The sequence below is a fragment of the Electrophorus electricus genome, chromosome 3 (assembly GCF_013358815.1).
Source record: "Electrophorus electricus isolate fEleEle1 chromosome 3, fEleEle1.pri, whole genome shotgun sequence".
In the NCBI taxonomy this organism is placed as follows: Eukaryota; Metazoa; Chordata; class Actinopteri; order Gymnotiformes; family Gymnotidae; genus Electrophorus; species Electrophorus electricus.
The window spans coordinates 25,846,527-25,871,164 of NC_049537.1; the positions used below are offsets into that span (position 1 = coordinate 25,846,527).

Consider the following 24,638-nt stretch of genomic DNA (forward strand, 5'->3'; position numbering starts at 1 on the left):
ATTTGTCAATGACGTTTCCAAAAACAATACCGTATGGGAGAAAATAGTGCAATGTATTATTACCTTGTTAAGATGAAGGCTTCACAATACACCGATAATAGAATAACAAACTCATATAAGAATAATAAATAGCCTGACTAATAAACCTTGTAATATATATGTAATACAAAACACAGGGCTTTGATTCTACACTACTCTTATATAGTTATAACAGGAACTATAACCTTATCCAAAACTATTGGGACACAAATTTTGTACATTTAAAACAATCTTGTAATCTTTGAGCTGTATGACGGGTTTAAGCTAACAGTAGAAAATCTTTGAAGCACTTGAGAAATGATCTCTGAGAAATACAAAAATAAAATAGGACTTGTATAAAGAGGAATTTGTGCAGGACTACACAAAAGCCCACAGTTCTCAGCAAACAGCAGTTACGAAGATAGAAATGTCTGCTGTCCGCTATTGTTAAGATCCTTTGGACTACGGAGTGCCTGGGATGCAAAGGCTACCACACACAAGATCATTGTGCCATACTACAAGATTTGGAGAGTTCTGGGGATAGGTCATCGGTGCTGCCCACAGGCTTGCAGGGACACTTTCTCTTTGCATTCCGTACCATGAGTGCCTCCTTGTGTTTGAAAGTGAGTGGTACAAATCCATCTGCATCAGCCACCAGGACGATCCACACTGAACCTGCATAGACGGCAGATACAGCCTTCACTTCAGTGCCAGCAACATAATGTGTTTTCACAAACACTGATATGGAAAACAAAGGCCTTATTATTACGGACACAATTTAGCAGTGTCAAAGAAACTGAATTTGATGCTACTCACCACAGTTTGGGTATAAGGTTGTGGAAAAAGCTATGGAAGATAAAGACTTAATGCGTGACTTAAAGACTTAAAGACTAAATCCTGTGCTTTAATCGAGGTCACAAGACAAATGGCAGGGGTTAGGATTGGCTGAGTGTACATTAACCACAAAGATGCAGGTCACAAATGAGGCTATAATCTGCTAGTCTTAATCTTCAATTGGATCCATGTCCACAATCCCGGTCATATAAAAAGTAATTCTATTATAGGGTTTTCAAAATCTAACGTCTAACAAATTTGGAGAACAAATTCATGCTTCATTTACCAGGTGCAAACATGAGGAACATAAGCAGAGCAATTCTGTGTGCTGTTAAACACCCTTCCGTTAAACAAGCTTCTATCATAATGCTGAATTTAGCAGTGATAACAGGTGCTGTCATACAGACGCTGGAAAACTGCGGCTCAGTACAAGCTGTACCATGCTTCATCTCCACCATGGGCAGGTTGAAGATCTCCTGAAGTGCTCGAAGACGCAGCCTTCCCTCACAAAGCAGAACCACTCTCTTCTCGTCTGTGTGCACGTTCTCTGAAAGCAGTTTCTGTAGGCCAGAAAGAAAAATAATGTGCAAGCTGTGCCTTTTCACTGAGTTGTGATGCCATACACAGATAGAGCAGAACTGAGCAGTAACAGGACTATAGCAGTAGTTTGTGTTAAGATACTCTTTAGTAAACACAGTGCAGTAGTGTGTTCTACTTAGCTGTACTACCAGTACTCTGTATCTCAGTACCGACATCACTCTTCACATAAGACAGACAGGAGCAGTCAAGGGACATAAATTAAGTCAGATCAACTCAGACAAGTCCTTCCAAGGTCCAGAAAGTCATGTCAATCTGACACATACTGGCAGAATATTGTAAATCTAGCAACAGAATTGTGTAGAGACAACTGTATTCTGTGCAGTTCAGGACTCAGGATTTAGAACTGCCCAACAGTTAAAACTGTTGACAGAAATGGTACATAAGCATCTTAAATGATGCAATAGGTTCTTTAATGTGATTCATTGCCTTCAAAGACATTTCATGCACCCTCAGTTGCTACTAAACTATTAAACTGTTTTCATACCTGACATGTAACATGAACATACTGAGGTTCACAGGCAAATGGGTAACAGCCCATGGACTTTTTCCCATTCCAGTCAAAGTCTCTGATTTCTGAGAGGCACTGCTGCACCTCAGAGAATTGGACTAATATCCTCTCTATGTTGTGTTTGAGCTCCTCCAGGTCCTTCTGTTTCATAAGGTTGCTGTTCTTATGGGGAGAGGGATCAGAAAGCAACTTTTCTGAAACCTCATATCGAGGAGAACACGGTTGACTTGATTCCCGGCTGATCTGGCCAGCTACTAGTGTGGCCATGCGGGTCACATGATCCATATCGTAGGTCTCCACGGTGATGGAGGAGGTGCTGGATGCGGCTCTATCCGAGCTGGGCACCAGGCTGACTTCAGGACTTTGCATCTCCTCAATCAGTTTCCTTCTGCTGCTTGGGGGAACATTTATGGAGCCCTCAGGAAGAACAAGGTCCTTCAATGCAAGAGGTTTGGAGTAGTTCTCAGAATGTCTCCAGAGACCATGCAAATTACTGGGAGAGTCAGACACTGAAGAGGCATTGTCCTCACTGAACACCAGCTCCCTAGCCACCAGCCTGAGGTTGTATTGGTCTGTGTTTGAGGATGGAAGAAAGACAGGGTCATTTGACCTCTGCTGACCCAGTGCGAGCAGTATCATATTGCTGCTGATGAAGCACAACCCTTTCGGCTTCTCATTCTTCTGAAGATGAATTTGCTGAATATTGGACACAGACAACTCTGTGATGGAGTAAATGAGAATCGTGCTGCAGGAGTTAGAAGCCACCACTACAGTATTCCCCTTGGGATCAAAGGCCAGGATGTCAGGCACCAGGATGCCTGGGATGCTCACTTTCCTGGTGGAGGTGACCTTGTGCTCATATCTGACCAGAATCAAATGGGACGAGTCTTGACCTGATCCTGTCATGTTGTCTCGCCGGTGCAGGTGAATGAGAGGGCTGGGGTCTGATTTTTTGTGTTTAGCCAGAATCTCAGTAAGGTCAATGGGGCCAGAGGATGAAAGGAACCCTTGAGGCTGCAACTGTTCAGAATCGAATGACCTTCTCTGGGACTCCAAGTCAGCATCTCCACCCAACGTCATAACTGGCAAGTGCTGAGAGGAGGCTGGCTCGGACATAGCTGGCATGTCAAAGGCGATACCAGCATTCAGCCCACATATTTTATCCAACGGCAGCTCTGTGGTGACAACTATTTGAGCGTCATCTATAGACTCAATGCTGCAGATGTTGTCACCAACATCAAAAATGGGGCAAAAGGAACAGGCCACCAAGCTCTTCTGGATGTCGTTCCAGGTGTAGGAATGAAGAGCGCTTCCAATGGCAACCACAAGTCTCATTCCATCTTTAGTCCAGCATGCACAGCGGACAAGCCCGCTGCCCTGGATGTCTGCCTTCACATGCCGGTTATCCACACACACAGAGAACAGCACAGAGACATCCCGCTTGGTTAAAATGGCCAAGATGTCTAATCTGGGATGCCAGACGCAGCCCTGAGACAGCAGGGGGAAAGGCTCATTCAATTCACATGTCTGTGCACATAACAGTTTATTCTGCTCCAGGGCACTCTGCTGGAGCTGCAACACTGTAACCTGCTTCTTGTGCTGGACAGCAAGCAATGCCAGAGAACCATGGCAGCACATACGTCCCCAAAAAAGCCCGAAGACATCTTCAAATTGTCCAATGACATTTGTGTCCCCAAATTTGACTTCACCGCTGATGTAACAGAAAGACGTGAGGCAAACCTGTTTCCCATCAGTCCAAGCTATCCCATGCACAGGGTGAATGGCTTGCAGACTATTTAAACCAGTCCTTAAAAGTTTGACTTCTCCTAGATCCATGCTTTTGCAGTCTATCAACCAAGAGAGGAAACAAAGAATTAATGAAAGGCATTCATCAAAAAGTACTGTTCTTCAGATTGTACTAACAAAGAAGAATGCAAGGCTTTGTTTTAGTACGCACTGAAAGGGGTACACACACAGTTAAAGCCTCCTTCCCTAGTATTTCGAAATGCGAAATCCTTAATCCTATCTTAAAGGAGGCTGCACTCAAGGATGAACAAATGAATCTTACTTGCCGGGTAAATGTCTAACGATCTTTCTTCGTCGGTATCACTTTCTAAATTCAAGTTATTTTTAATATTCTCTAAGATTAGGCAAGTAAAACATGTAGCGAATAAAAAAATAATTGTAACTAAAGCTACAGTACTAAAGTTTGCAAAGGTTACACTAGATGCTAGCGAGCTAGACTAAATTACATGAACTTTTTGAACGTACAGATTCCATACATTGCTTTCTAGTTCCTTCAGCATTCCTACAGTTAACGATGGTCATTTAGGAATGAAATGAAGAACCTCTGTGCATTAAAGTAATACATAAGTAATTGCAGATAGTTAGCCACACATAAACATAACATCACCTGTGTTTCCACTCGGACACTTTTGAAGAACTGGACAAGCGGAAACAGACTAGAGCCAAGCATATGGGAATTGTAGTCTTTGTCGAACACTATTGCCATAATGCAGTACTTTTAAAAGGTTTCTGCTGACTAGTATGGAATAGTTCCCAGTCTCTTTTTTTTCAGAGATTGAACTTTTATTAATCCAAAACTAAAAAAAGTGGTCCAATGTGTTGCTATTATTATTATTATTATTATTATTATTATTATTATTATTATTAATAATAATAATAATAATAATAATAATAATAATAATAATAATAATAATGACTCGCTTATATAAATGACTAAACTATGCTACAATAGAAAAATACACATTTTTTCAATCATAATAAAAACTAGTTGGTGGAGGTGATGGCGGTTGCTGGGGTTTCTTACATAGTCTAGATTTCTGCCAATAATCCTTCTCACTGCTTTATTAATACAAGTATTTTTCGACCTTTTACATTGTTGTACATTGTCCAAGCAATGGCTGACATCTAAGTGTCTTTTTAAAGGAACTGGATTTAAAAATGAATATATCGGTATGTAGAATCTTCTACTGAGTGATCAGACAAGTTAAGGCTTGACTTACAACAAAGAAAAGATCATGACGAAAGGAGGGTCGGAATATTCAGGAAACTGGGCGAACCTTCGAGAAATTCCCGGTGATGTATGTCATCCCTTAGCAACAAATGAGTATCTAGAGGAGTAAATACTTAGAATTAGCTTGAAATGCATGCAGGCCGAGGGATAAAACCGGGATTCCGTGCCTTATTAACATTTCAGCACGGTGAGATGTTTCATGAACCACTTGCTGATTTTCTATGACCCAGTGGGCGGAGTGCTCTCCCTGTAGCGAGACTAAACGCTCCCCTATCTACCAGGGTACCTGCATCCCCTCGCTGCATTTTAGGATCAAGGAACCACAGTTTACAATAATGGGCGTAGAGGTTGAAACAATATCTCCAGGAGATGGTAAGTTGCTACATTATTACCCATTTATATCAGCGTTAGAACTGCCGAACGCCGGTTTTGATAGCCTACCTCTGATAACGTTACTGCACGGTTACAGGAACAGCCTTGTGAGGATTTTTTGGAAATGTTATTTCATTAGTATACACGTTCCGCCTGAGTAAATGTACTCTTAGGATATACGTTAATCGTGACTGGCAATGACTTGGTGAATTATAAATATTGTAATGCTAGGTCAATTAGCCAGCCGACGTCAGCTCCCTGAGCATATTAGGTTACGGGCTGGATATGTTTTTTTTCCCCCCTCTGTCTAGTCAGGGTATTAACGATGAATGGAGGCACTAAGCCACAGTTATACTGCTCACCTTATTTACTTCCGTGTTATGTTCATTCCTAAATTGCTTTCGCTGTTGTGATAAATAGGCTAGCGTTGTGTCTCCTAGATTGTTTCAGTCGTGTAACCCGAAACTGTTCAGAATTATATTTCAAACTTATTTGTAACAAATGCCCCCCGACTCGTCCAGGCGAGACATGAGCTTTGATGGTTCATCCGTAGCTCTGCAGTTAAATACTTGGCAAAGTCGAGGCATTTCATAGACCAGCTCTCATCGTGTTACACTGCAACGCAGACTGTATGCTTTACACGTCGACCACTTGTTGCTCTCAATTTGTATCATCAGAGTATCTTGACGCTGGTAAACAGCCCAGACGCATGCCTATAGTAAACTACTACACAACAGATTGTTTGCTACTAATCTGTGTGTCCTCCATATATACTTTAACAAAGTAGTAGACTACATTATAATAGTGTAGTATTATAAAGATTTCTTCTATGGAGATGACAATTTACATTATTATTAAAAAGACATCACTAAATGTCCCTAAAGTAGAGCGTCTACATTTCATATAGTGAATGTCATCCTAAATAAAAGGTCACATAATTATGCTGCCAAAGGCCCATATGGCATGAATTTGATCAACAGATTGCTGGCCTGACTAAACTAGTATCATTAAGCATAACACACTGCATGGCATGATGACAGATTTTTTCTTCTTCTCTGCATTTGCTGTGAATAGGCTAATGTGATTGGTCAGCCATGGGTCACTCATTTATTTACGATCCACAGAATACAGACCTCCCTGGCCTGAGTGTGCAAACATTTCCATATCGCTAAATTAGACTTCTGATGTTGGGACAACACACACAAATAATTAAACAATGGCACATCAAAACAAGCACACCGGTGTCAAGAATGCATTGAATGTAAACACTCCCTGTTAATGCCTCAATGTCTCAGTCACTTTCTTCATTTCCGCTGCTGGCTTGAGTCTGCACCCTCTTCTTGACCGACATCTTATATCTCACCCCCGCCAGCCTGCTGTGTTGCGGCATGAATTTGCTCTCAGGCCCACGGAGGAGACGGGCCGCATTACACACACAGCTGCATGCATACGCACACTCTCTCACACCCACAGGCATGCGCGCCTGTCCCGTGCTCCCCCGTGCTCCCCCGTGCCCTCGGAGGCTTAGACCATCTGCCTTTGGGACATCTTACTGCATGGTTGCTTTGCACTGTGTGCTAGAAGGACCTCGTTTTTGTGCTGTGTGTTTCTGCTTTGGCTGTATGCTGCCAGTTTGTCTGCAGGTGCAGGGAAAACCTGGGTCCTAAAGTTCCTTTCTTCACTAGGCTTAAAGATGCATGGCTCAGGTTTATGACATCATAGCTAGGATGTGAAGCTTTGATGTAAAGTTTATATGTCACCAGTTGCCTGGGTTGTATAGTCTTATTCTCTTTTCTTCTTTTAACAGGAAGAACCTTTCCAAAGAAGGGACAGACATGTGTAGTGCATTACATAGGTAAACTCAGTCATCCCATTGCTTTTGAAATTGAATACGTGTTTTAAATGTGGACATTGTTAGTATATGGCAGGCCTACCTCCCAGACAGGAAACAGGATGTTGATAACAGCTTTCTGGCCTCAATTTGTATTATGTTTTTTCCCTTCTGTATCTACGTGCATCTCTTCGATCATTCCCCTGCAGTAGAGTGGTGATTTGATAACTGCAGTCATTTTCCTGTCTCATGTTACCAAGCTTTCCTTCAATCCACCTTTGTTGTATTTTCTCTGTATGCAATCCATTTATGAACCATGTGAGGTCATAAATGGGAGTATACTAGGTTATATGCCCAACAGACAGTTTCCCCCTTCCAAAATATGTTTAGAATATTGGCTCCTCATACAGTCTGACATAAATTGGTTGCCCGACAATCCACGATATTCTTTTTTGTTTATTGTTGCCAATAAAGAAGTGTGCATGCTGTGACGGGTTGCATCTGACATGTTGTGATGTCTCACTGCAGGGTCTGCTGTAAGAACATTAAGAATGTGGTGAAATACAATATGACAATATAACTTTTAATAATACAATATAACTTTTAACCAGATCAGCATTATTCTTATGACTCATCCAATCCTTGGACTTAATGACCTTAATTGTGCTGTTAAGGCTAATATTTCCCCTGGCTAATGAGCTTTAAGAATACAATGCCGAGGATTTTGCAGGGTCTGCCAGTGTTTATTAATAATGCAATGTAAATATCTTCTGTACAATTACATAAATTGGTATGGTCACCTCTCTCTCAACCAGAACACTTGAGGTGTTGTTGTTGTTGTTGTTGTTTTTACAAACAAAACAAAAACACACATTCATTCATTCACCACAAACATTGGCTATCTTAATTTCATGAATTATTTACCACATTTTTTTTTTCACAATATCTCAGCATTCCTAGTCTAACTGAAGATACGTAATAACAGACTTTATCTGCTTGTAGTACACTTTGTGAGTGTGGTTCCTTTGGTTTGCCTGCATTTTCCATCTGTGTCAGTGAAAAAGTGACTGTGTCTCCAGTTATTTGTGTCCATGCCGTCGTGCACCTAGCCGTCTCCAGTGCTACATGGCAGTGCTGCAGTGCTATATTAGGGACTGCACAGTCGCTCCGTTGAGGTCTGCGGTGCAGTTGTGCGTACTTGCTAAGTGCTAACGCCTACTTTTAGCCCTCATGCTCTCTTTTTGTACAGCCCACTCTGTCTACAGCTGTTGGTGCTAAGCATCACAAAAGTAGGATCTGCCACACGTCCCCTGCATGACCCTTATTCTGTCCTTCTTCGCTCTCTAGGGAAAGGAAATTTTGCATTTGTCTGGGTTTTTTTTTTTTTTAAGAATTCTGTGTAGTGGTGCAAAGGTTGTTAAACTCACTGATGAATACAGGCTTAGGTTTTCTAGTGTTACAGCTTCAGCATGGACTTGCCCGGGTCTTGCCATCTCTAGTGATGACTTTGCTAACAGAGTTTGCTATTAGACTGCTTTATAGTAGTATTCTAAATAAGGATTTGGTCTATGGAGACAACAGTCTGTTATTATTAAATAATGATAAACCAAAGAGACTGTATAGTTTAGAGGGTGTATTGCTGTTGTTTAAAACTCCAAAAAAAATCACCTTATTTTTGCTGTGATGAGTGGAGTTTTAAAGTAGACACAAAATATGTAAATGAACATTGGAATTTAGTGTACTGTCTAATGTAATCTATGTTCCTAATGGCAACTGGAGTGCATGAATACAGGGAAGCTGGGGAGCATTAGTGGGCTGTGCTGGGGGATGACTCACTTGTGGTCCCTGAGCAGGGAGGTGTGGTACTGGGCTGTGCTGGGGGGTCAGTCATTCCTGATCCCTGAGCAGGGAGGTGTGGTACTGGGCTATGATGGGGGATCGGTCACTCCTGATCCCTGAGCAGGGAGGTGTGGTACTGGGCTATGATGGGGGATCGGTCACTCCTGATCCCTGAGCAGGGAGATGTGGTACTGGGCTATGATGGGGGATCGGTCACTCCTGATCCCTGAGCAGGGAGGTGTGGTACTGGGCTATGATGGGGGGTCAGTCACTCCTGATCCCTGAGCAGGGAGAAGTGGTAGAGCTGACAGAAGTGGGATATAGTGTACAGTGCGCACGCTGGACTTTCTCAAGAAGTCTTGACCATGAGAATGACTGCATAGAGACCACAGGCAATGGATGAAACTGAATTAAATTTAAATTGTCTTCTTTATAATACAACAAAAGCAAAAACATTTTTTTGTAGTATCCAGCTTGAGAAACAGCATAAACTGTGAGTTCTTAGCACTTTATGCCTGACCTCCTCCCAACTGTCTTAAACAAGGGAAACAGGATGCATCTTATCTTAGGCCTATATTAATCATGCACCTGGATCCTCCCCAACACACACCCACCTGTTCCCAACCCTTCCAGGCAGAACAAATCAATTAGCTCACACTCATTTGAGCGCGTGTGCTTTATTTATGGATCACAGGAAGCCAGGTGGTGCATATCAGGCTATGTCAGCTCTATTAATAACAATACTTACACTCAGAATACATGAGCATCAAGCAGTGGTCTTTGTGGGTAACGGCTCTGATGCTTGTTGATTTCCAGTATTGGGCATCTCTGAGTGTAGTGCAGCTACCAGACATATTCTGGTGATGGACGTGCTGGCCAGGGATCATCAGATGTCAGATGAGTGATGTCATTTTTAATGACATCACTGGATGTTCCCTCACTCTAAAGCCTGGGAGTTCCATGAAGTCAAAGCATCTCTCTTCGAAAATATTAGCAAATATTAGCATACACATTTCTGCCAAATGTGATGGAAGTGCTGTATTTCTATAAAACAGTGCTTTGTTAGACATAACAAAGAAAGACCAGTGTCATGATTAAAATTCAGCAACTTCTTGATCAGCAACTTCAGTGGGAGGAAAGAGAAAATCCCTAAAGCTCCCACATAAATATTATCATGAGTTCCACTGGGAAGGATATCCACTCAAAGGATTTATCGTGACATAGCTCTTTCTAGAGGAACACACCAGTGGAAGTAATTCAGTATTCTCAATAGATTTTTTTGGTTCCAAAATGTGGCTTCATATCCATATATAAGTTACTGGACTACTGGATAGGCAGAAGCTCTGATGCATGTATCCATTCATATTGTACACTGGCAGAAATGTCTTTTGTCAGGCACTCAGCATGCATTTGCAGGTCAGGGAGCAGCAAAGAGCGGTACACTGTAAGCTACAGCGGAAGGGTAAATTTAGAAGGGAGATCATTCAACTTAACGAAGAGGTGACCAGCCAAAACATCTCTCTTTAGTGTAATGTTATACAATACAGATTATTCAAAGGATGTACTGTCCAGCGATATGGATGCACTTCCGTACAGTCTTTTTAAAAAAATCAAATGTGTGTACCAGCAGGCAGTTTGTCTTTTTAAAACTAAATGATGCAAATCCTCTTTGAAATGCCTGAGAAATGGTTGACATTATGCATGATTACTTTGCAAGCAATTCGTCTGCACTGAATTGTTAGATTTTTCCTGTTGACGCTCCACAGAGTCCTGCTTGGTGAGACACTGTGTCTTCATATGGGGACATTTTGGAATTTTGCCTTTGTTATTCCCAGGGTCTCAGGAGGCCAGAGTGTTCAGAACCCTCTACCCATGCCACATGTACCATGTGTGAGCTTGCTTTTTCCCCGGAGGCCACGCTTAAGCGTAGAAATGTGCTAACACGTCTGTAAGGGCCCTCTACACATGGCCAGCGTATGTGGGTCTTATCTGGTTACATTGGAAGCTGACTAGGGGAGACTGGCTTCTGGTTCTGCCGGCAGATACTGTAAACAGAGGTAAAAATAGCTGTGCTCTGTACAGCCCATGCTGCAGGCCCCAGACCCATCAAACTCGCCCACTGCTCAAGTGTGTCTGCAACTGCAGCGGGAGAAGAGGTCAGGTTTTTTTTTTTTTTTAGTGAACCCACTGCACCGCTTAGGCTCCAGAGGTCCACCCTCTGACCCTGAAGTAGAAGCTTTTCTTGGGAACATGCTACAAGGTGGAACTAAAGCCATTTATGGTCAAAATTGACTTGTCTTCATTTTTCCCATTCTGCCCACATGATTCACCCAAGTTATGTCCTCCTTAAAGTCCTGTGATAACCTCAGTTATGTGCTCCATAGGGTCCCATACATTTGCTAACCAGATTGATAATAGATTCAGGTTTCTGGGATTTGAGTTCATGCAGCTAATGCACAATCCGTAAAATAGCGTAGCATAATGCGTGCTCATGAGAGACTTAACAGATGGTAAACGCCCCTTGTAATAAGGGACTGACTGATGTTGGACAGGTTCCCAGGCTGTTGGGAGATATCTTGGCACGGGTAACTTCCTGGAAGCCCAAGCTCCTTCTAAGTATAGAGCGTGAAAGGGTAGATGCAGTACTGTACAAGACTCACTAAGCATAAGCAGACTCACTCCCTCACCTTGTATCTGCTAGCTGGCTATAAATGATCCAAATGCTCTGTCAGATTCTGATTTAAACCAAACAGCATAGTTGAGCCGTCAGTTGATTTTTCCGTTTGATTTCAATGCACCGCAGTCTTTCTGTTAAAAAAAAAGGATCCTATATACATGTTTTTTCATGCTGATAGGCTGTTATGATTATTTTAGTTTGTACTTTTACTAACTTACAATAATTCATTTACATTAGATGATTCTTAAGTGATGGTGAATGGTGATTAGAAGTATTTGAATGTGGACATTGAGTGGAACCTACATTGGTTATGTATTACCCTGTAAATATTGTTAGTTGTACTCTCGTGTGTTCTTGTATACATATAAATGTATATGAATACTAATTATTACCATGATTATAAATAATAATAAATGTTGTTTTGACAGATTCTGTGACTTTTGGGGGATCCAGTCAAAATGTACTACTCTGAGATTCCACCTTTTTGTTCTGCCATTTCTTGCATGCAACTTTCTCTAAGAAATGTTCACTGCAGCAGCTCCATTACAGGAAGCTTCAGTATTCAGGAGTGTGTTAATGAGAATCAGCAGGAGCTCTGCTTATTTAAGGCTTATGTCCCCACCATGCTCGGATCGACAGGTTTTGTGTGCACAGTGTTGTCCTAGTGCTTGCCAGCCTCCTCCCCCCTTTCTCCCCTGTGATATAGATGCTGGCAAAAGGTGGCCTACTTTAAAACCTCAGAATAATCTGCTGAATTAGGCCAATGCTTCATATATCACATTCCTTTCCTTCATTTGGACCATGAGGGCTTTGAGGCTGCAGGAGATTCAGACAATAGCAGAACTATTAGCTTTCTGAAGACAGTCATGTGCTAATAGACCATTCCTTTGTTTTTAAAATCAGTTTGATTATGAAACATACATACTTGGTGACGTTAGGGTTAGAAGCAACTGAACAAGGAAATGCTCAGGAAATGCTTGTTTTTTAAAAATCATTCCCAAAGGCGAAATGCTGTAGGTTTACTGCTTTGCCTCATATAGAACCTTGCAGTAGACATCCATGTTATTTTCTAGGTGAACCAAATGCTTTTGGGTATGACGTTGAGAACCAAATGATTCTTTTTTTAATACAAATTTCAGTCTTAGAATAACTTACTTATTCTTTGTTCATGTTTATTCCAATGCATATGTACTTTAGGAATGCTGCAGAATGGAAAGAAGTTTGACTCCTCACGAGACAGAAACAAGCCCTTCAAATTCAAGATTGGTCGACAAGAGGTTATTAAAGGGTGGGAGGAAGGAGTTGCACAGGTATCCACAAAGAGGCTGAAGTTTCATTGTTGACTAATCTCTTCTCATTATTACCGTGGAGGATGAAAAGACCAGTGTCCCCGTATTCTATATTCATCACTTTCTTTTCAGATGAGCCTGGGCCAGCGGGCAAAAATTACCTGCACTCCAGATATGGCATATGGAGCCACAGGGCACCCTGGGGTCATCCCTCCTAATGCCACCCTTATATTTGATGTGGAGCTGCTAAAGCTGGAGTGATCAGCTTGAGGAGAAGAGGAAACTCTAGCCCCTGTCCCACCAAGGAAACGTTTCCCATGAATTTAGCATCTTCTACTACACACTTGACATATTCTCTGCTTCACTGCCAACCTATGTTATTTACCATGTAGCTCGTTTAAAACCTTTCCAAAACATCAGCCCTAGTTTGTCATAAGCAATGCTATGTTCTCATATTAGGTTCTAATTCCTTTGAAAATGACATGGAAACATCAACTTTACCACAACCTATATATTTGGATCGAAACCACTGCCTTACAGTATTTGAAGTGGAGGTGGGGTGTAAAGTAGATGACAATTCTATATTATGAGGGGCATTAAAACAACCACTGTCTGCATTGCCACTTTTGATAAAAATTTGTCCTGCTGAATACATATGAAACAATAATGTTGCTGTACTTAGTATATTTTATATGTATCCCTTATAAACAATTGCTGCAAGTATCATATGAGTTCACAAAATTTTGCCTATGCCTGGAACAAACGGAGTACTGTACGATAGAGTGCTTTGGCTTCTATGGACATTTTATCAATCAACTCTTAATAAATATAATATTTGGAGCTCTTTGAATCTAGGCTTTGTTTTTTTAAAATATTCAAACTATTTAAAACTACACTTTGTGAGAGTGTCTGTAAACGTGTAGATTTATGTTGCAATTTCTACAAGTGTCATAAAATAGCTATTGAATAATATGTGCATGCTTGGTGATTTACGGTGTTGATTTATATTAAGACGTTAAAAGTTTTGATTCCTAAATAATGAAAAAAAAAATTTATTGCATCTGTTTATAATAATAAAGACAGCGTTCATAGCCTACTTTAGAATCGAAAACTCACAAATAAATTGAAACGTATTGCCACCTGGTGGAGCAACTGAACCGAGGGTACAAATATACACGGAACATTTATTTCTCAGTTCAATAAACACCCGTGACATTAGATGCGGCACATCCGGGTCACGGTTGCAAGTAAACCTCTCTGATTGGTCAACTGCATTTCGTTGGGTTTCAGCCAGTCATCTCTGACTGGTCTGTTACGATTTGTTCTTTAACGTGATTGGTTAGATACATCCACTATTCACCACCTATTGGGAGCAACACAAACAGACAAGGTCAGATATTATTTCCTTTTTTTAATGAAAAAAACAATAACAAAACGTGAACAATAAATTGCCCAGTTATCTTGACCTAGCTATGAGACTGGAGTTCAGGCATAGTCATCAGTAATTCTGCGGTTAATTCCCTTGTTGGCTATGTTAGCTAGCTAGCTAGAAAACATGAGCAGTTGCTCGCATTAGTTACTCAAATTAGCTAATTCTGAGAGAAGAAAGAGACGTTTAACTTGGGCTACAATCTAAACATTTTTCTAACATTTTCCATCCTTAGGTGTGTGATGAGTGTCTAGGTCATTGTGCAGGGACACTGTAACGCAGCATGTTGACCGCGGGAAAGGCTTGCGCATCTCTGGCATCCAAGCGGCTACTGGGTGCGCCTTGCTTCGCGCCTCCCGTGCTGGATCAGCGGTGCCGCTCTCGACTCTTCCGCACGGCCGCTCCACACGGGGATAAGTCAGAGCTCCATGCGGCCTGGAGCAGCCTGGCGAAGAAGCAGCTGAAAGGGAAGAACCCAGAGGAATTAATCTGGCATACTCCAGAGGGCATCTCAATCAAGCCTGTGTATACACAAACCGACACAGCGGCAGTAAGTGATGAGCTGCCTGGTGTATTCCCCTTCACCCGGGGGCCCTACCCCACAATGTACACCTTCAGGCCCTGGACCATCAGGCAGTATGCTGGCTTCAGTACAGTGGAGGAAAGCAACAAGTTTTACAAGGACAACATTAAAGGTATAAGACGAGATCACAATCAAGCTGTTACTGTCAGTATTTGAATTTATTTAGGCAAGTGAAGGTAACGAAACCTGTTCATTATGAGTGTATTTTCACAGACACCATGAGGTACATTAGAGACACATTAGTATCACTGAGTGTATTTTCACAGAGAGACACATTAGTATGTGATTATGTAGACTGAAATGTACTTAAGTATGTACCTGAACCTGGTCATTACATGCAGATTGCTGGTTTCTTTGGAGGGTCTTCTGCTCTCATCCTTTCCCTTCACTTTGGCGGCCAAAGCTGGCCAGCAGGGCCTCTCTGTGGCCTTCGACCTCCCTACCCACAGAGGGTACGACTCAGACAACCCCCGAGTGCACGGTGATGTGGGCATGGCGGGTGTTGCCATCGACACTGTGGAGGATATGAAGATGCTGTTCGATGGCATCCCCCTAGAGAAGATGTCTGTGTCCATGACCATGAACGGGGCAGTGATTCCCATCCTAGCCATGTTCGTAGTGACGGGCGTGGAACAGGGCGTGGCCAAAGACAAGCTGACCGGCACCATCCAGAATGATATCCTGAAGGAGTTCATGGTCCGAAACACCTACATCTTCCCTCCAGAGCCCTCCATGCACGCTATCGCCGACATATTCGCCTACACTTCCAAGGTATAGATGAAAACACTGGTTCTTGTGGCTTCGCTTTCTGAACGCCTTTTTCTCTTTAGTCAATTTCTGAATCACTTTTTAAGTAACTGAAAAGAACATTGATTCTTTTTTAAAAATGTATAATTTATATTGGTCACAAAGTATATTTAATCAGCAACCAACAATAAGGACAAAAGCCACTTGTAAGATGACTTCCTTTTCACTTCAGATGTCAAATGTATAAGATTACTTGCTTTTTTCAGCTGACCATATGCTATTGTTCTCTGACAGCACATGCCCAAGTTTAACTCCATCTCTATCAGTGGCTACCATATACAAGAGGCTGGGGCTGATGCCATCTTGGAACTGGCCTATACTATTGCCAATGGACTGGAGTACTGCAGAACTGGCTTAAAAGCTGGTCTTACTATCGACGAGTTTGCACCTAGGTTAGCTTTTGCTTTTGGCTTGTAGTGTATTTTGACTATTGCATTCAAAATGTTCTAATATGCTAGATGCAGGACACCCAGAAAAAAGAAAAAAAAAGACTTGTTTAATTGTTTATATTGCTGAATATTTCAGCAGACCTTTTTTGTTTCTAGATATTGTAGGTGTATGTGTTTTAATTGTGAGCAATTTTTATTTTATTCTTCAGTCAGTCCAAAAGATTGGGTAGAAATAGATAGAAAACTTTTTTTTTGTAGTTGGCAGTGTAGATATTCATTTAAAAATATTTACTAGGAAACATACCAAATCAATATTCAGACAGTCTGAGATTCCTCAAAATATTCATATTTGGCCATCTTTTGTTGTAATTACAAGGCTTTTGGTTTATAGAGTTAAACAGAAGATCATTGATATGATTGATTTGGTCTGACAGGTTTAGCCTGAAATCCATTTGCTTGAAAATCTGTTTAATTGAAATCTATTTGCTGCATGACCATATCTTGATATTCAATTTACATCTCGAATTTGAAGTATCTGTGAGTCACTGTTTATCTTGATAATAAATAATTATCCAATAGTCATAAGTAATCATAAAAACAGGCATTAATCGTATGTACTCCAACGTTTGTCACATGTAGTCTATCCAAAACAAATTGGTATAGGAGTTATTTTCCTCAGTTATTGTGCATGCATTGTATGTGTATGTATTTGTTTGTTTGATTCAGTATGTCATGACCTTTAGGTTATCTTTCTTCTGGGGCATCGGTATGAACTTTTACATGGAGATAGCTAAGATGAGGGCTGCACGGCGTCTATGGGCCACTCTGCTTAAAGAAAAGTTCCAGCCCAAGAACTCCAAATCCCTCCTCTTACGGACTCACTGTCAGACATCAGGATGGTCCCTCACAGAGCAGGTCTGTTCAGAGCTGCCTAATCCCTGGTGGTTGCTTATATATAGTGGTTTTTGATTAACCAGATCAATATATTGATACTGTGCGAGCTGTCAGAGTCTTCCAATGTAATAACAGCTTGGATAAACCATGGACTTTTGTCTTTATGGTACATTGTATTTGAGTTAATGGGAGCAAATTTTCTAGTGTCATAACATAGCCTGTACATAGCTCATGCGTTGCTGCCTTCGTATTTCACAACCAAGTTAAAAGCAAAGTTGATGTCATTACACTAATGAACTATTGAACCGAAGTGCAGGGTTTCATTGCCCACCTCGTACCCCAGGACCCTTACAACAACGTGATCCGCACCGTGATCGAGGCCATGGCTGCTGTGTTCGGGGGCACACAGTCCCTGCACACAAACTCTTTCGACGAGGCACTGGGGCTGCCCACGGTGAAGAGCGCCCGCATCGCCCGCAACACGCAGATCATCATCCAGGAGGAGTCGGGCATTCCTAAAGTGGCTGACCCCTGGGGTGGCTCTTACATGATGGAGGCGCTCACTAATGATGTGTACGATGCTGCTCTCAAGGTCAGGTGTGAAGAGAAGGCACCCTCTAACAAATGCACTTTGTAGTTTTAACTTACAACACAAAATAAACATGTATTGTATTTGTACTATAGCACAGAATTGAGCTCAGTATTTTCATATTCTTTCTTTTTACATGGTCATTATATTGAGTTCGCATTCCTTTGGATTACTTTTTTGTGGGTTTGCTAAATGGACATATTATTATGTATATCCTAGGTGAATTCCACACACAATAATGCCATTTTATTGCAGTTTTCTGTAATTCATGCCACATACATATATACTCCCTAAAAGAAAAATATTTTTGTAGAAAGGTGAGAACATTAGGGGCACTCTGCTGCAAAACATCCATTTTAAATTGGCGCATCATTTTTGATGCTGTGCACTGCTTTATAGGACATCTGTTAACATGTGATGTTTTTATCTTCGCTCAGTTCATCAGTGAGATTGAGGATATGGGGGGGATGGCTCGAGCAGTGGCTGAGGGAATCCCCAAACTGCGCATCGAGGAGTGTGCGGCACGCAGGCAAGCTCGCATCGATTCAGGTATGGAGGGATATGTGTTTCTGGATACATATGTGTTTCTGGGTACACCCAGAAACACACAGTGGAAGAAAACAGGGAGCCAGAAGCTTTATTTAAGGTTCATGTAAAGCACAGCAGGGCAAGGCAGGTTTATTTGTTTAGTACATTTTATACACAATTCACCATGCTTTACAAATAAAAACATAAAATCATATATTGAAAAGAGTTAAAAAGATGTGTTTGAGAGACGACCTTGAACGTGATCCCTTCTTGCTACAGTTGGATGCCGACAGAGGTCAGATGTTGGATGCAGATTGGTGGTGTGGAGCTGTGGGCCTGTGTGGTGCCAATTGATTACCATCCATTAGATTTAAAGCACAAGCATTTAACTTTTCTTCATTGTAACATTCGAGCTTTCTCTGTGCTTCACAATAGAGCTTGTGGGCTGAAACAAACTTTCCTCTTTCTGAAATATTCATGATTTGTAAAGCCAAGATGTCTCATAGAGGTCAGGCAAGCGGGGCAGTGGAGGCTCTTCTGAAGTGGGTTGGCCAGGGGCCGATCAGTGAGCCGTGAGGGAGCCGTGAGGGAACACTTCAGTGCCTCATGCCTCACAGTGCCTCATGCCTCTCCAGCCCGTGTGCATGCAGGGCATGTACGCCTAAGGAGTCAGTCATCACATTAATGCAGTGCTACTAATGAGAGGCACTGGTCTATAGCTGCATATTTACCATTGTGAAAGAGAACTATTCCAGCAGATTCAGTAGAGAGACATTTGAACTGTAGAGGGTGGTGAGAGAAATCATGGTCCTATTTCCCAAAAGCATCATAATGTTAAGATCATCTTAAAAGAGAGAAATCGTGCTCAGTGTGGTATGTGCTCTACCATTTAATGATGATCTTTATCTTATGATGCTTTTGGGAAAACCAGCTTTGAACTTATTGTATGATGACAGATTTGAACGGTAAAGTATGTGTTGTTAATAGTTTATCCCTTTTAACATGTAAATCTCACCCTGTTAAATTGCCTCCTTTGTTTGTGTGTGTGTGTGTATTCTAGCATTCTAACATGACATGCTAGATTAAGGTTTTAAAATTCCCCAAGATTACAGCCAAAACACAAGCATATGTGGCTAATCTCGCATGTGCATGCTTAGAGCTCCATGCACGTGTTGTCTTCACTTCCCATATTGCAGTTCTGGTTTGTAACTGCTCACTAACCCACCCTAAGACTGCACATTCTGCAGCCAGTGTGTTCATCTCCCCACATGCTCTTAGTTCTGCATCTGCTCGTTTCTGAAAAGCAGATTAGGATCCCAAACATTCCAGGGACAGTGATCCGAGGAGCACACTCTCTTCCTGTTCCACTTGTTCTGATGTGATGTTCTCGCAGTTGTTCAATGCTCTCCATCCCTTACCCTCTCAGGGACAGAAGTCATCGTAGGAGTCAACAAGTATCGGCTGGAGAACGAAGAGACTGTGGACGTCTTGGCCATTGACAACACCATTGTCCGCCAAAAGCAGATTGAGAAGCTGCAGAAGGTCAGTGTCATCATTAAGTTGATGTGTTATGGACACGACGGAAGAGAGCTCTCATGCTCTTGGAGATATTGGAGATCATCACTATTTTTTGATGAACGTATCACATTTTTCACTGTGACATGAACCCTAAGCACTGAAAATATGACAAATCTATCATTCCATATAGGTTAAAGGGAAAAAAAGTTCTAAATAAATAATCATTAAATATATTTTAAACAGTTGATAAATAAAAATGTTCAAATGTCTCGAACGTAGCTGAGTAACAAAGAAAGGCTATAAGCATGCTTATAGAGATGTCAGCTCTATGCCTTCCCCATGATTGAGCCTTTCCTAGTGTTTTTTATTTTTGTTGATGGGGATGCGAAGCCTGGAGCATTGTGGCTGGGCTCTGATGTCACTACCAATGCTTCGTCCACAGGTGAGAGAAGGCCGGGATGCCGAGGCTGCAAAGAGGTGCCTGGCAGCTCTGGAGCAGTGTGCGCAGACCCGGGACGGCAACCTGCTTGGGCTGGCTGTGGAGGCAGCCGCGGCGAGGTCAGGTGTCACTGCTTAAAGACCTTGATGTGCGATGTTGCCTGATGGTCTAGAGCAGCACTGTATGTGACCTCTCGTCAGTCTTCACATACGTGATCCGCAATCTGATCACAGTGTACTTGGGAAATATATAGCCGTATGAGCTGTGCAGTCAAATTAATGCAATTCTGTTTGGCCTGTTTAAGGAACAGCAGGGGTGGTTAGGCTTATCTGTGAAGGGCAAGTATGTATGCATAATTTGAGGATAACCTTTAGGTCAGCCACTGTTGAAGGCATTCCAAATCAGGTGAAAAGGCAGTTAGGCCAATCGGTCCATTTTAATTAAGTTAATAATAATGATAATGAAGTCCTGCACCAATCAAGACTAAAGTTTTAAAAGTTATCACGTATACGCTCTTTGTTGGACCACACAGGTGCTCGGTTGGCGAGATTACGGATGCGATGAAGTCGGTTTTTGGGGAGCACAAGGCCAGCACACGTATGGTGAGCGGCGCGTACCGCAGCGAGTTTGGCGAGAACGAGGAGATTGATGCGACGCTCAGCCGGTAAGAGTGTGGAGATGGCCCCCCGGGGCTACCCTTGTGAGCATATCTCCAGCAAATCCCCTCTGAGATCTGCTCAGTGTGTGCGCGTCCATGTGTGCGCGTCCATGTGTGCGCGTCCATGTGTGCGCGTCATCCTCCTGTGCTTGATGTTCAGGGTCCAGCAGTTTAAAACTCATGAGGGCAGGAACCCCCGCCTTCTGGTGGCCAAAATGGGCCAGGACGGGCACGACAGGGGAGCCAAGGTGATCGCCACAGGATTCGCTGACCTGGGCTTTGACGTAGACATTGGGCCGCTCTTCCAGGTGGGTTGATCAACAACATACATTTGTGTTTTAAATTACCTGCATTCCAAGTAATTGATTTTACCTGCTTAGAAACACGAGTAATGAAATTTTGAATGAGTTTAAACTGTAGTAAAAATAAGTTGAGTGCAGTAACGTTTCTTTGTATGGCATTACCCCTATCACAGTTCAGTCCTGCTTGTGAAAGTACAGGACAACACAGTCAACCCTGTGTCCTTGTTTCCCTGGCGACAGACGCCCCTGGAGGTAGCACAGCAGGCTGTGGACGCAGACGTGCACTGCGTGGGGGTCAGCACGCTGGCGGCTGGACACAAGACGCTCGTCCCTGAGCTCATCAAGGAACTGCGGACTCTTGGTCGCCCAGACATCCTGGTCATCTGCGGAGGAGTCATCCCGCCTCAGGTAACGCCCCCTCGTCCATGCCGTTGGCCCTCCGGGGGCAGAGCAGCCAGGCATGGCGGAGGTGTTTCGGTTCCTATTAACCTCGCTGGAAACGCTGTTAATGGGGAGATGTGAGGGGCAACCTCTGCACACGTTATATCTCGCTAATGTCTGCGAATTAATACCCACCAACCTTTCTCACTTTTTAATAAAGCGTATAAAAGCAAATAAAAAGGGAAATGTAAAAAAACAACAACAACAAAAAAAAACAGCTGATGGTGTCCTTCACGAGTGCTAGGAGTGGAAAGCATGAGTAAAGCTTTAAAAGCATGACCGCAGTAGGCCATTGTCATGACCCTCTCTTCAACGTCCTTCCCTTCCATCGGTAAGCAAAACGAATGTATGAGCTTAGACACAGGCGAGAAGTGATGTGTCGTCATGGTGTTCTTAAAAAAAAAAAAAAAAAAAAAAAAAAGCTGAACTCATAAAAGAAAGCCACAGGATATGTAATAATTCTTGTGAATGTGAATCTATATGGAGGCCTATAGGTACCGTGCACTCCTCAATGCACTGGACCCACTACTAGTGTAGGGGACCAGAACTATAAAACCTTTAAAACTTGAACCTACCCTGTCTGGTAGTGATGGGGACTAAAGAAAAAAAAAATTCATACATTTTTATGAATGTAGTTCCCTCCCAGAGAAGTCACAAGCATACACTTGCCTTGCTAATAACTTCTGCTAGCAATTTCCAGTTAACAGTTTACAGTTAACTGGCCAGATTTTACATAAAAAGAGATTCCTATATGATTCACGCAGTATAGAGCCCCTCAAAGCTGACATTATTCACTCATAATCACTTTTTGATTCAAGTTTACATACAGTATATTTGAGCCAAAGTGTCTGATTACTTATGGACCACACCATGTGTGTATTTCAATCCTGCAGGACTATGAGTTTCTCTACCAGAGTGGGGTTTGCTGTATTTTTGGTCCAGGAACCAGAATTCCCCAAGCAGCACTGATGGTCATTGACAACATTGAGAAGAGTCTGGAGAATAACCGTCAGGCCGTCTAACTGGGTGACCTAAAATAAGTTAGGCAAGTCTTCCCAGATTCCGAGTTGGAAAGTTACTGGCACATGTCTTTATCTTGGATCAAGATGTTGAAATTTAATGAGACTGTGGTTATTCAGCATTACTGTGTTACTATTTGATATTCCATCATTACAATAAATCCACTGAAGTTGCATTATTTGAAATGTAGGAGTAAGCATGTTGATTTATCAATGGCAGGTGCTGTAGCACTTTAAAATGACACTGATACTTATGAAGTTACAGTGAAAGTGATGATTCCTTATGCTTTTTTCCTGTGCCTAACCCATGCAGGGTACACCTGCCATTTGTTTTGTGCACATTATTCTGATGATAAATCTACCATCTTTACTTTCACGGCCATGGCTTGCCCTGTTTTGAAGCCAGATAAATTGTATTATTTGACTGGTACTGAGGTGTGCTGTTTGTTCATTGTCTGTGTGGACTGTCCTCCTCTTCCGCATTACTTTCAGTGGGTTTACAAGAAATCATCAGTATAATCTTGTTAAATAATCAAGGATCACACACTGAAGGTGTAATATTTTAGACACTTTGCTCTCTGTGTTTTTGGTGTGCCAGGTAGACCGTGTCCAGGCTGTGGATTTGTTCAGTAATACCTGAATACTATTCACCCAAGCTCTTGCTTGGACAGAGGAATGCAGTCATTGGTCTGACTGCTCTGTAGAACAGCGTGATGCCTTCAAAAGAGCCATGTATTTACCAAACTACAACTGGTGCCCCTTTTCATTATATGCTTTTTGTTCCACAGTAACGTCAGTCTACGCCACCCACATCCCAAATGGACATAAGATAGCAGTCTGATTATTTGCAAGTAGTTATTTAATTTTTTTTCCGGTATTAATGTGTAAATACTATAAATTATCAATATGCAGAGTTTGAATGTCACACACTTTGTATTTGTATCTATGGTATACTAAAGTGACTGGCACCACATCAGAGATTTACTTATATAAAGTTGACATTTGCCTGATTCTATTTAGTAGAATGTGACATGGAAAGCATATTTTCAAATGTGAATGTATTATTTAAAAAAAAAAAAAAAAAAAAAAACTTGTTACAGTACAAGCTTGTTAAGTCAGGCTAAGGGATTTGAGTCTTCCTATTGGATCTTCCTATTGGGTCTTCCCTTTCCAATGGCTCAATTAGACATCTGTGAAATGCTGATTGCTGAAGTTGGAACTGAAGCCATGCATCCTTCTGGGTGTGTGTGCAGCAGTTTAGTACTGTTGCATTATTAACTGCAGCCATGAATATGCTACTGTTTGGTGTCACTCCATAATGGACAGCACATTCCCGGTAAATGAATGCGTGTTATTGCTCAGCCAGTCCAAAATCTAATTACACGCTTGCAGAGATGTTTCGATTATGCTGTCTTGGTGGTGTGTTCAGCTGATTGAATTTAATTGCCAGTTCAAGGGTATGTAGGCGGCTGTTCTCCATGGAGGCTAGCTTCCACTAGACTGCTGCTTTCACTTTATCCTTGCTGCCAAAAGCAAACACTCTATTCCAGCTGCCTTAACCCCTGACCGCACGTGTAAACATTAGTAGCCTGAGAAAACTGGCAACTAAGTACGCAGCAAGAAGTGCACTAAGTGACTGTTAGCAGTGGCAGTAAAAGCAGATTCTAAAGCAGGATTTTCTTATAAACCACTTAAGATCTATTTAACCTGTTTATCCATTTACTTACGTAAGTATGAACACAACATGGGGTTTCTTACTAATGTAAAGGAATGCGAAGCCACTGCCTGTAGTGAAGAACTTGTTGGCCATGCAATCATGCTGACCTTTCCATTTTCAGATCATTACCCTTGATTTATTCTGGAAAAGCATGCCTCTGAGAGAAAAGTTTTAGTTTCAGCCATACCCAACATAAAAATATGAAAAGAAAGAACATTTTACACAGAGCAAAGAAAAGCCACATACATGAGGATATAGTTATGAAAACAACAGCTGTGTCTGTTTGCTGAATGCTTCAATTGAGCAACGCCGTCTCCTTG

At 41.9% G+C, this 24,638-nt stretch overlaps 3 protein-coding genes across 8 annotated transcripts; 2 read left to right on the forward strand and 1 right to left on the reverse strand.

Annotated features, from left to right (window-relative positions):
• Nucleotides 1-32: 32 nt before the first annotated feature.
• Nucleotides 33-5,045, reverse strand: wdcp (WD repeat and coiled coil containing). 5 transcript variants are annotated; one of them, XM_035524215.1, is made up of 4 exons: nucleotides 4,987-5,045; nucleotides 1,937-3,807; nucleotides 1,292-1,412; nucleotides 33-693 (listed from the first exon to the last, which is right to left on the reverse strand). In XM_035524215.1, the coding sequence occupies exons 2-4, from the start codon at nucleotides 3,794-3,796 to the stop codon at nucleotides 521-523; spliced, it is 2,154 nt and encodes a 717-aa protein (XP_035380108.1). In that variant the 5' UTR covers nucleotides 3,797-3,807; nucleotides 4,987-5,045; the 3' UTR covers nucleotides 33-520. The 5 variants fall into 5 exon arrangements, with proteins under 5 accessions (XP_035380108.1, XP_026851723.2, XP_026851589.2 ...); XM_026995922.2 differs by lacking the exon at nucleotides 4,987-5,045 and adding an exon at nucleotides 4,374-4,392; XM_026995788.2 differs by lacking the exon at nucleotides 4,987-5,045 and adding an exon at nucleotides 4,243-4,362.
• Nucleotides 5,042-13,849, forward strand: fkbp1b (FKBP prolyl isomerase 1B). Of its 2 annotated transcripts, none has more exons than XM_026996501.2 (4): nucleotides 5,042-5,064; nucleotides 5,279-5,369; nucleotides 12,914-13,026; nucleotides 13,138-13,849. In XM_026996501.2, exons 2-4 carry the CDS (start codon nucleotides 5,333-5,335, stop codon nucleotides 13,264-13,266), a joined length of 279 nt encoding a protein of 92 aa, XP_026852302.2. In that variant the 5' UTR covers nucleotides 5,042-5,064; nucleotides 5,279-5,332; the 3' UTR covers nucleotides 13,267-13,849. The 2 variants fall into 2 exon arrangements, with proteins under 2 accessions (XP_026852302.2, XP_026852372.2); XM_026996571.2 differs by lacking the exon at nucleotides 5,042-5,064 and adding an exon at nucleotides 7,177-7,224 and having other exon boundaries at nucleotides 5,205-5,369.
• Nucleotides 13,850-14,291: 442 nt separating this feature from the next.
• mut (methylmalonyl CoA mutase) lies at nucleotides 14,292-23,701 on the forward strand. Its single transcript, XM_026997458.2, has 13 exons — nucleotides 14,292-14,395; nucleotides 14,670-15,129; nucleotides 15,421-15,788; nucleotides 16,059-16,216; nucleotides 16,957-17,128; nucleotides 17,451-17,699; nucleotides 18,134-18,245; nucleotides 19,651-19,766; nucleotides 20,185-20,300; nucleotides 20,714-20,845; nucleotides 21,000-21,147; nucleotides 21,382-21,549; nucleotides 22,476-23,701. The coding sequence occupies exons 2-13, from the start codon at nucleotides 14,718-14,720 to the stop codon at nucleotides 22,602-22,604; spliced, it is 2,280 nt and encodes a 759-aa protein (XP_026853259.2). The 5' UTR covers nucleotides 14,292-14,395; nucleotides 14,670-14,717; the 3' UTR covers nucleotides 22,605-23,701.
• The last annotated feature ends 937 nt before the right edge of the window (nucleotides 23,702-24,638 follow it).